This window comes from Coturnix japonica, chromosome 20 (assembly GCF_001577835.2).
Source record: "Coturnix japonica isolate 7356 chromosome 20, Coturnix japonica 2.1, whole genome shotgun sequence".
Classification (NCBI taxonomy): domain Eukaryota; kingdom Metazoa; phylum Chordata; class Aves; order Galliformes; family Phasianidae; genus Coturnix; species Coturnix japonica.
The window spans coordinates 783,229-795,528 of NC_029535.1; the positions used below are offsets into that span (position 1 = coordinate 783,229).

Genomic DNA, 12,300 nt, shown 5'->3' on the forward strand with positions numbered 1-12,300 from the left:
CTGAACCCAACATGCAGCATCCTACAGTGCTCTATCAGGTTCATTACTTTCACTTCTCTAACATGAACCAAGTGTTGGCACAAAGGAAAAGATGAAGAATAAGCTTCAAAAATGTGAATATAAAACTTCACCAATGTTGCCCTCAAAGGCTGAGATTTGTCTTCTTATCTGTAATTTGACAACAGCATTAACCCATTTTCACAGGGACGGTTTTAATTGTATTTTAAACAGGTAGGTTAAGTATGCTGGAATTACAATATATCCACTAACAAGGTGTATTCCCACACCAGCAAAGCAAGCTGACCCCCCCAGTCGCTCACTTAAAGATTTTTGTCTGCAGTTTCCCCAGATAACCTTCAGAATTCAATCCACTGATTTTGTCCAACCCTCTAATGACAACAATGGCAGCCTTGGGGTGGGTGTAGTAGTGCTTCATTAGTTCCTTCACATCTAGCTTCCCTTTAAAGCCCCTTGGGATTACTGGGAGAGCTTGAGCACTATTCATTCCAGCAGCAGGGACAACTGTAACTATTAGATTATTACATACTATAGCAAACAACATTTGTTTGTTGTCACACCCTTGGTGAGGTATCCTGAATGCACCTGAATGCTCTGGTGCTCTCTCACCAGAACTTTCTGCTCCAGCTCCAGACATTCTACACCTAAAGGTGCTCCCTGTGGAGCAAAGCAGCAAGGGATCCTTTGCACAAGATGGAACATATTTACGTTCCAGTCACCTGAGACAAAGGTACTTCCAGATCTGACTTAAGGACACCTCAGCAGAAAAGCAAGGCATCACCTTACAAGTGGCACCTTCTTAATTTCCAAACACTGCCAGTGGCATTACTGCAACACCACAGATTAAACTTAAGGAAAAAAAACAAAAAAAAACCAAAGAACTGGAAACACTCTAAGCTTTGTTTTCTAAATAGCTGCTGTTGAGCAAATTATCAATGAATAAATCATGAACTGTATTCAATCAATTAGAAAATGCTAGATGTGGATTAGGAAAAAAACCTTCAGTCAGAACCAAGGGTGACTTCAAACAGAAAACTATTGATTTCTACAAGGACTAGGAACAACGTTGGTGCTGTGTTTTGTTTTGTTCTTAGCATACTATGTTTGCACAAAACTGATACACTGCAGGTTGCTGAAGGTCCAACCACTCTTCCTCTACAGGGCAACAAATTACGCTAAAAGAAGAGACATGATTTTGACTCAAAAATTACTGGATAGAGAAAGTAAGTGCTATAAGAACATTGCCATGGTTATGCACCATGCTCCATTTGCTACTGCTCTATTTCACTGCTTTAGGAAAAGCTGCTGTTAGTTTTTTCTTCTTATTTTCCCAGCTCTTCTTCACACTGTCAGTTTACACTCCCCACCACACTTATCCAAGACAACATTAGCAATTCAAACTACGGTGGCGTACATCTGCAGAGAAACATAAAAAGTCAGTCTGAATTTCTTGTTATTTTTCTACTAGTTGAAATCTAATTCACGTTGAGAACACGTCAACTGATACTTAAACACTGCTTACTTCAGTATGCTCATCTTCAGCTGCAGTCCATGCAGTACTTCTATCACTCTCTGTACATCGCCAAGAAGCTGGTGAGTGGCTACTATCTTCTTGGCATTCTGGTGGGAGTAATTTTCTTCCAAGAACGCTAAGCCATGCATGTGGCCATTACTCAGCCACTCCTTCTCATACCAGTACTTTAAGCTGGACCTCTGACCTAGAGCAACAGTAATGAGTGTGTTAAAATGCAGCATTAACTACAGCACGTTAACATTACTGGTGGTAACTATGATCACCCGTCTTGCGCAGTGTACTATCTCTTATAAGTAGCACCAACAACCATCTTATGACAGCAGGCAAAACTTTGGAGATGTAAGAATCTGTAAGCGGGAAGTGAAATGGTACCCTGGTCAAGAAAATCTTGGCCCAGCTGTAAAAGCCAGGGGCATTCAGACCCTGATTCCTACAGAACATCCACAACATGCAGCTGGTGTACAGAGAAATGCATTGACTGTAGCAGGGTATCCTTGATTATACCTAAAGCCAGATGGATACAGCTTTGCAGACAGAAATGCCGCAACAGACAATTGGTCTTTTTTGCCAGTTTTGTGCACATATTAATACAGCCACTCAAATGTAAATTTAAAAGGAATCACTGATGTGTTGGTGAAGAATTTGCCAGTACTAAACTATCAATAATGTTAATTCTAGCTTAAAAGGTCGGATTATCAACAAGCTGAAATGAAATTGTTAAACAGCAAGTGCATGAGCAAAGGAAATTGAAGGACAGCAAAGAAGTTATTAACAGAAGAGTGAAACTTGGTAAGCCTACAAAATTACAAGAAACAAGTAAACAAAAATGAACATAAAGAAAACCAACAAGAGCCCAACCTCCCCCCCACCCCTGAACCGTGCTGCTGCAGAAGATGTTCTTTGATGACAGTTCAGTGCACTGAGAACACCCCATTCACTGCCCCAGCCACAGCACCTACAACGCCAGAGATGTTACAGGAGCACAGTTCAGAACTATGTGCATAGAGAAGTCTCCAGTACAAGTGGGTTAACATCCATTATAAAACAGCAGCACTCAGGGGTTTGTTGAAAAAATCAAGAGTTGGGAGGCAGCAGGATGAAACCAGGGGATGGCACTGCCTACCCACTGGGAAATATCATTGGCCATGCTGTTACCTGGGGCACAGTGAAACTGGATACCCTACAGAGAAATTACTCATAGCTGCTGATGTATCTTTTGGAAGGTAATTAAAAATAACAACACAATTATTTCTGCATCATGCCTGATATACAGACCCACAGACATAAAGGAAACCTACACTTGCTCCCAGATGTCTGCCTCAAAGACAAATCCAAAGAGCATGCTGCCACTGAGCAGCACAGGACAGTATTGGATGCTTTGAGGCAACACCTCCAAAAGGCCTCATTTTCCAGCAGAAGTCCCATGTTTATTAGTGTGTCAGGAAGGCTCTCAGCTGCAAATGCACTTTGGTCAACAAGAGTAAACCCCTGAGTTTTAAAACTTCGTGGTTATCTGAACAGCATGAAGGCTATCTGCTCTGTCTCGGTGGATGAAAAGCCAGGCACGTGCCAGCAATGCATGCTCACAGCCCTGATGGCCAACTGCAGCCTGGGCTGCACCAACAGCAGCAGGCAAGGAGGGGATTGTCCCCTCTGCTCTGCCCTGTGACAGCCTGTCTGCAGTTCTGTGTCCAGTCCTGGGGCTGCTGGCACAAGAAAGATGTCGATCAGCTGGGGTGGGTCCAGAAAAGGCCATGGAGATGCTCAGAGGGCTGGAGCACCTCTGCTACGGAGACAGGCTGAGGGAGATGGGTGTGTTATGCCTGGAGAAGAGAGGGCTCTGGGGAGACCTCAGTGCAGCCTCTTCCAGTACCTGAGGGTGGTTATAAGAAGTCAGTCTCCTCCCTGCTTAAGCAGTCTGATATTGACAGGACAAGAGGGGTGGCTTTAAACTAAAAGAGGGGAGATTTAGGTTAAAACTGTGGAGAATATTTGTTACTCAGAGGGCAGTGAGGCCTGGCACTGCTGCCCAAAACGCTGTGGGAGCTCCATCCCTGGAGGCATTCAAGGCCAGGCTGGATGGAGCCCTGGGCAGCCAGCCCACAGCAGAGGGGTGGAAGCTCAATGGTCTTTAAAGGTCCCTTCCAACCCAGGCCATTCTATGATTCCACCCACCCAAAGACTATTCATGGCACTGTTTACTTGAGGGTGCACTTGTGAACACAAAGTTCTCTCTCGTGTAAATGCACTAAAGAGATGGAGAGATTTCTAACAACTCACGTTTCCTATTCCTTGAAAGCATCTGTCATATAACAAACAATATTTTGATTATGTTCAAGCAAGGGTAAATGTTACCTGAACACAAATCATTTAAAAATCCTACCTGGAGAATCTAAAATGAGTTATGATTTTAAGTATAATTATACTAAGCTTTTACTTCTGACAATATGAGACAATATAAACAGGGGAAGTTCCTAAATAAGGCATTTACTCAATAATATACTTTTAAAATTAGGCATAACCATTTGCAGATTCATAAATTCCATGTGAGCTCACTTCAGGACAAGGAAAGGTTCACTGAAACTGAGAATCCACTTTGTAGGTCGCAGTCAAAATGCTGGACTAAAATTCTATCTGTTTTGGAAATCAAGTCCAAACAACAAATAAAAGTTCCAGGAGCTTCAAAGCAAAAAGAAGGAAAGCAATTAAACTTGTTAATCAAAGTAAATGTTAGCCGTAATTGGTTTTCATTGGAAAGCATTCTGATTAAGTTCTAGTGTGATGGCACAGCTTCAGCTTGTGCATGCAAGGGTCCAAAACTAAATCCAAAGTAAAGGATCTTGAAAGTAAGCAGTTAGATTCCTAGGTGCAAAATGCTGCAGTAATAATTATAATCTTAAAGGTTTCATTTATTATAACTGTCTAAGATATCTGTATGTAACCACAGAGTCCTTCCTTTGCTATGAGTACAAATGATGTTATAGTGCACAAACTCTGCTTAGCCATAAGCAAACAATTCAGGTGCCCCAAGAGCATGCAGTTGTCAAGAAAAGCAGCAATCACAATCCAAATAAGCACCTAAACTCTGTGTGTCCAACCCACTACTTTAATGGTTTGTAGTCTGCTTTCTGGTATTTTAATAAAGCTATGGGTAACAAAACTTTTCTTATTTATATACCTATACTATATATTTTGCACACAGCCCAAGACTGTTCCCTTTCACTCAATGCATCACAGGCAAGTCAAAAGCCAAGACATAAGCTAAGAGGGTTTGTGATGAGGCAGGCTGGCAACTCAGGCATCTTGTCATATACAAGCACGGACACAAGCCCAAACCTCATCCATTTCCACACTCAGCAACATTTTATAACACACAGAAGGAAGCCAGAAACAACCCATGTCAGAAAGGCAGTTTTTATCTGCTGCATAAGATGAGCTGAGACATTTTAAACTATTCAGGAGTAGAAAATACACTGCTTAATCAACTGTGACTGTACTACCCACAATAAATCCAATTTATATTTATAGATGAGCCACTTCCAAACAAGTCAAGGACATCAGCTGTTGAGAACCAGCGACCTCTTGCTGATATGTTTTAATCAACAAATAAGCCTGGCCTTGCTAGAAGAAAGTAGCAGCCATGTCCCTTAAGAGGTGCCTGCATTTTAATCATAAGGAAACTGAATTTTCCTGTTTTTCAATTTGTTTTCTGTAGTCAGGCAGTAGAATCAACTTCAGTTCTTATTACTGACAAATGTGACTCAGATGGACACAGTTAAACATTGATTTCCATTCCTGTCCAGCTGTAATTCCACAACATTGACTCGTACATTCACACGAGCTCAATTACAGATTGAGAAAGTTGAAATTCATTACTGAAGTAAGAAATTCTTCACAGCTAGCAAAGCAAAAGAAAAACCCCAAGCTTTAACCTTTGCAAAAGAAGCATATTAAACTAATAGCTTCTACATACATAGGAAGGTTGCGGCACTTAAAACTTTCTGTACCTGGAGGATCTTGGCAAATATAGCAGGTGTATTTCTCAGGTACGTTATCTTCCAGTAAGCCCATACAGACTCCGTGCTGCCAGCACAAACACTCTTCACACTGTTAAAATAAAGAAATGCACATCAATGGAGCTCAATATATTTACTTTGATTAAGAGATGCATCATCTACGCATGTTAAAAAACAAGGTACATCAGCTCCCCTTCCCTTGCAGCTTCAAACCAATACATTAAAGAATCAAACTGCAATGCCAATACAGTCCTTCCCACATTTTTCACACCATTTATGGAGATGGGACAAATTATGCAATCAAAGCAGAGATCCTGAGAAGTACTAAAATGTTCCCTTCAGAGATGAAAACCTTTTTGGAGATGCATGCATACGTTATCAAGGACAGCAAACAACATAAAATCAAGCTTTATAAAAATATACCAAGTTTTCTAACTCAAATTTTTCCTCCGAAAACAACAAATAACCTTAACTGTAAAATCAAAGGGATATTCACGATACACAGAAGTAGCCAACCCTGTGCTTCACTGCACCTTTACCATTTCATCCACTTCCACAAAGGTACTTCTATTCATAGAGAAGAAAAAATTCTAAAGCTTTTAAGAACTTTCTGACATTTATCCTTATTGCTAAATACTGAGTACACTTTGGCATTACTTTTTAGTGCAGTTACACTATTTACCATGAAATCCCTGTACTTATATTTGCAGTGTCAGGGCAGGAACAACTACACCCACACATCCTGCTTCTGCCTCTTTCTTTTCCCCCCTCTGGCCTTGATAAGCAGCCCAAACCATAACAGCAGCCTAAAGGCCAACAGAACATGAGACAAAACCACACATAAGAATATGAAGTCATTTTTAATTTGAAACTGCATGGTGTTCATTCAGAGTCCCTCCTTCCATCAGCAGTGGAACTGTAGATGGTAATCGTTATATCATCATCATCATAGTATCACAGTCTCGTGCGGGTTGGAAGGGACCTTAGAGATCATCGAGTCCAACCCCCAGGATTCGAGCCTCCTGTGTAGCAGAGCAGCACTTCTACCACTTGCGCCACAGGGGATTCGAACCCGGGCCTCGGTGTTGCAATGTGGCATTCCTACCACTGTGCCACCGGGGCACACAATCATGGTGAACAAGCCAAAAGCTTAATGCAGAGACCACGGCTATAATGACAGAGGTTTTCAAATGAGCTCAAATGAAGAAATGGCAATTGCAAGTGATTTGAGAGGCTCCTCACTGACATGCAGAACAGCAGCTTGGTAAGCACCTCAGTTGTGTTGGCCAACACCTAATGAACACCTTTCTCCTCATCTACTGCATTTCCTCCAGCCAAGAGAGACAGGGAGGCACCACCAGCTTCTGTGTATATCATCTGCTTTAACTAAGCATGGAGGAAACTGAAACACAAGAAACTGTCAGCGAGAAACAGACTTCTGAAAAACGGGACTAATAGTGTCTAGCTTTACAAAATGGAAAAGGGGATCTAAAGCAGGAAGATGCTTTCCGGAGAGATTAAGAGACCATTCCCTGTTCACAAAGAAGATACGTAGGAGCCAGAGGACGATGTCCTAAAAAGAAGAGAGGGGAAGAAAACCAGCCTACCTGCTACAAAATGAGAAGGGAGCTCCTGGACTTGGTCACACTTGCACCTTGTAAGTCGGGCAATGAAATAACCACCCCGCTGGGACACAGGAGGGAACTCCTACTGCCTGCACGTTTGCCTCCCAGCTTAGCAACAGACCCCAGAGTCTGTTCTCTAGGTCCATGTTAACACCCCTGGCCAGGCAACTGATAAAAGATTTCAAAGCAAGCTCACAGAACCTTACAAGGAAGCTATGCTTAGACTATGTCCTGCCCTAGTTGACACCTGTCTGCATTCTCCAGTTGTAGACCAGCTCTGAGATGATATTGCCAGAATAATCACAGTCCAGTCTATGCCTTTCCATATTTCATAGAGCCATCTCCTCTGAAAGCCGCCAGCCTGCCATTATGGCCAACAGCTTCCTTTCTCCTCTTCCTCCTCTACTCCCAGATGACGTTCATTCATTCTGGGCACAGCCCATCACCACTCCCTTCCTACCCAGGGCACAAGGCACATCTCAGCCTGCATCAGGATCCAACACTGATGCAAACTGTAGTCAGAATGAACTAAGCACTACAAGAAAGGTGTTGCACCTTCCTGAGCAACTCATCTATTAAATCAGTACCAAAGAAAAGACCAAAGAAAAGCACTCAGTCAAGTTAATTGTTAAGCTTAACTGCCGAGGACAGAACCCAAGCCCAGCAGCATTATGAAAATTGGAGAAAAGGTTGCTGATGTTCAGGGCAGAACAGGTGTTTCTTTAGACCTGCTGCAGAAGCCACCAATTCTTCACACAGTTAGTTTTACTACCCCACACAGTGCACTCCCTTACCAGGCTTCTGCCCCCCACTCAAGCAACAAGGGCCACCAGAAACGAGCAGAGGCTGCTAGGCAGGCTGTGCCTGATACTCCGCTCCTCCTAGTTCTGAACACTAAAAACTCAGCTCACAGCAATATGCTAACAGATATCCCAGGCTGCATCAAGGGAAGTTAAACCTAAAAAAATTAACAACGGGATGCCTGGATAAGTGAATACAAAACCTGCAGATTGGGCTTCACGTGCCAGTCAAATAATTTTTAGCCCCACTTATAACTTCCAGCAATGTTTATAGTAAACAAACATGGCTCAAAAGTCAGCCTGCCTTCGGAAACAGAATACCAAGGATCTGCACAGCTGTGAAGAGAACAGTGCAAGCCTCATACTCTGTCAGGCAGAGCTCGAGAGCAATTGCTGCTGCCAGGACAATTCTCCAACAGCCCTTCCACTAACAGGACACCTGAAGTATCTGCCTGGAAAACAAAGGAAGCGAAGAGCTGATGCTTTATGGAACACCTAGCTTAAATGGCTAAAAAACATTGTACTTCCCTGTCAAGCACTCATTACATGCAATCTCATCCAACGACGTTAACACACTGATAAGCCACCCTGTGAAACACTGCGATCATTGCTGCTTTGAGATAAAAAGCTCACCTGCCACCAACCTATGACAAGACCTGCAGAGACAATCAGGCAATCTCCAAAAGTATAAAATCCAGACACCGTCATGACACTTTCAAAAATAAAGAACCACTTCAAAATAATTTAATAATTACCTTAAAATCTGCAGTGACCCCACAGCTACACTACTGTCTCTTTCAACTGAGGTCCCACAACAAGAAAGAAAAGGATGGAAGCTTCCTCAAATAAAGCTCATATCTTCAGAAGAGCAACTATGAAAATCTCAATCAAGAGCATGACACACCAAGTCCCTGCATGCTGTTTTTTTCTGTGTCTTCTAAGGCTTAAGGGGACTTTCTGAAGGAGATCACACAGCTCACACAAGCAGCAAGAGAAAAACTGGAGAATAAAAAGCCAAAGTCAAATATAAACCAAAAAACTTCCTTGATTGAGATGAATAGGAATTGGGTAGAATGACTAAGTAAAAGTAAACAGAGAGGGCAGTTTCAAAGAGACCTTTAATCACCAGTGTTAAGTGGGCAGACAACAGACACTGCTGTGGCTGGCAAGTTTCCTGTACACTCAGTTACAAAGAGTCCAACGGACAGATGGCTTCATGCAGATTAGGAACTACAGGGAACACTGCTGAATGGAGGAATGCGGTTCTGCTTCCAAAAAAAGCTCCACTTTGCTAACTTAAAATGTATATTCTCTAAATCCAGGAAGTGTTCCAGTCACTTTTTTCCCCCCCTTGTAGATTTGCATCTCTCTAAAACAAAACACAAAACCCCAACAAGCAACAAACCAACCATTAAAGACTTCCACAGATTTCCTCCACCTTAAGCACAAATAACAAAAGCCAAACGCTTACCTGAATCATGAAGTCATTTTCTTCTTTTACTTCACAAACACATCGAACAATCTCAAAGTCACTTTCTCCAGCTTCTTCGTCAGGATTTGTGGTTACATCAACATCCTGACTGCAGTCGTCGTCGCTCCACAGTAAGCTGTCCATTGATGACTCACTCATGGTGTCTTCCTCTATACAAAAAAATAAACAGATAAAATACCAGGTAATTATAGAAAGGTCAGTAAACTCCCAAATAACCCTGGATATGTACATGTGCATTTCCAAACGTGTCTGTTCATTTCTTAATTCAAGGAACATCAAATTTGTTTATTAACTGTCATGACATAATGCAGAACAGGCTAACTGTGGCAATTTCCGAGCATTGAGAGTAGTAAGAGAGGATTAACTGTCTTTTTTACTGCACTAACTTGTAACAGCAAATATTGAGATACTAAAAGATCATGAAAGCTGGAACACAGCAGCCACAGTTTCTGAGCTCTGTTTATAAATATGATGAGGTCACTAACATCTGCTCAAGAGCTTCTTTACATAGATCAGAGAGCCGTCAGAAAAGCATGCAGTTGTTCAGATGTGGAATAATACACATAACTACAGCCAGTGGTGTCCCAAGCACAACACACATCCCCTACAATTTGCAAAGTATCTGTTTTTAACTCTGAATTATTACTTTGAAGGAAACCTTAGGAAAAAATAACAGATGTAATGACTGAACAATTATCATAGAGCTCATAAGGAGCTGCAAAAAGGTGCAAAATTAGTGAGTTCTCAAAGCAAGAGGAAAATATTCTTAAAACTTCTGTGGAAATAGAGACAACGCAAACAGCAAAGGCACCAACATCCAGCTCTGGCAGCCAAATAAAGTTCAGTTTGGTCAGGTTAGGCAAAGGAAAGACACAGTCCTGCATAAGAACAGCCAAAGAGTGATTTTACCATTTGTCTTTGATTTTCCTCGGTGGTGTCCAGACTCAGAGCACTGCAGCAACGTGCTGGGGTGGGCAGATGATTTATTTGAAGAAATACTTTTTGTGACAACTGACTTCTCAGGAGAAAGTTCCTGTGAAATATCTGTGTTTTCTTCACCAGCAGAGTAATCTGTAAAATTGTAAGTATTGTTATTGTTAGAAGTTTGTGGTCAAGGAAAAAAGACAGAAGAAAAACATTATAAAAAGAGGCACCTATGACTCACAGAGTGTCCAGTTCAGCATGCCAGGACTCAAGGATTCACTATGCTGCTGAAATATTTGTAACCAAGAGGCAAGAAAGATACCATACGAACCAACAAAACCTTATACAGCTTTATCTTCCTTCACTGCTGACTGTAGAAAGGCTGAAAACACTGGTTAAATCCAGCTATTCTGCAGGCTGAATGTGTCTACCTATGTTTTTGCATTACAGCCACTTCTAAACAAGCACTGTTAGCTGGAGGCCACTTGCTAACACCCCACTTACTCACACAGCATACATGTTTCCTTCCCAGTGTCATGGGCTACAAAGGAGACAGAGCATTCTATTCCTAGCCTACAGACAAAATGGGATATTTGAGTGGAATAGTTGGTCAGGAACATGCAGAGAAAACACCCAGAACAGCTTCTCTGAAGCACAAGCTTGTCATGTCCTGGCCCATACATCAAACCTGGCTGTGTGCAGAGAGAGGCAGCACCCTCTATACGAGCTACCTGCAGGAAGTCTGTAGGGTTCCTTCACTAAAGAACAAGGACATCAGCAAAACTGTACAGCACAGAAGGCTGCTCATGGTGGTCACCGCATGCACCTCAAATCACTCTAGTAAACTGAACTGTTACTAAGTTGTATACTGAGAAAGGAGAAGAATCTTCATGCCCAAGAGTCACTGAGCTTCTCAGCTGCTGTGGCTCAGAGAACAAAATTCTGCAATGCTAGCCTCAGGTCTTAAAGACCTAGCATTAGTAAAAGGGCTGCAAATCTCAATTAAAGAGCCTGCTCAGTATGATCTGTCCCTCAAGAAATGTGAACGTACGCAACTGATGACTGAACAAGAACTGAAACAGTCCAGGACATACACTGGTGGAAAAGCAGTTGAAATGTGCTGTCCTGACCTCACCTTGAAAACTATTTCCACCTCTTTTGCTGTCATGTTCCTGAAGGAACAAACCACCAAGCCTTTCCTCCTGACTAAGCAGCATAATTTAAACAACTCATTTAAAACCAGGTATTTCTGACTATGGCATTCTGAGATCCAACAATCTGCTGCATTCAGAAGAGCATGATTCATCACCATGCATCCCAAGAAAGCTTTATTTTGGATGTTTTTGCCTAAAAGGAAAAAGTTAACAGTCCAGCATTCCAAACGAAAACCATGCTGACCCCCTGCCAAGGAGACAGTGCCTTGGAAATCCCCTGCAGCTTTTATGTTGTAACACAGAATGTAATACATAACTTTCTTGTCTCTGGTACTAACTGACAAAATTGAGAATCTGCCCCCCCCCAGACATGTTGCTGGACACTTTATACAGGGGGAGTATGTTAGTGTTGGAAAGTCACTTCTCACTACTCTGGTGCCAATCACTTGATAGCACTGCAGTTTCAGCGCTGGAGGATATACCAAAGATTATTGATGAGATCTGACAGGTTAGAGATGGCAAACTGACCTTACTGTACTTAGCTACTGAAAAGATCTTAGCATTGCTTTGAAACTCTCAGAAATATGACACACTGCATTTTTTATACACTGAAATGGTGAACCTACAGATCGCACAAGCTAAGGCACAGCGCCCAACAATACAATTAACCTCCATAGGTACCCCAACTCAACTGGCACACGCATCAGGGTCCTCCTAGAAAGCTTGAGGGAGTCTTG

General features: G+C 42.2%; 1 protein-coding gene across 8 annotated transcripts in view; it reads right to left on the minus strand.

Annotated features, from left to right (window-relative positions):
• Positions 1-12,300, minus strand: part of PHF20 (PHD finger protein 20) — a 60,291-nt gene that overhangs the window by 6,473 nt on the left and 41,518 nt on the right. For all 8 annotated transcript variants that reach the window (XM_015881314.1, XM_015881313.1, XM_015881312.1 and 5 more), the window contains 4 exons: positions 10,395-10,556; positions 9,465-9,634; positions 5,560-5,659; positions 1,541-1,736 (listed from right to left, as the gene is read on the minus strand). In XM_015881314.1, coding sequence (XP_015736800.1) covers positions 1,541-1,736; positions 5,560-5,659; positions 9,465-9,634; positions 10,395-10,556 — 628 coding nt within the window. The remainder of the gene's footprint in view (positions 1-1,540; positions 1,737-5,559; positions 5,660-9,464; positions 9,635-10,394; positions 10,557-12,300) is intronic.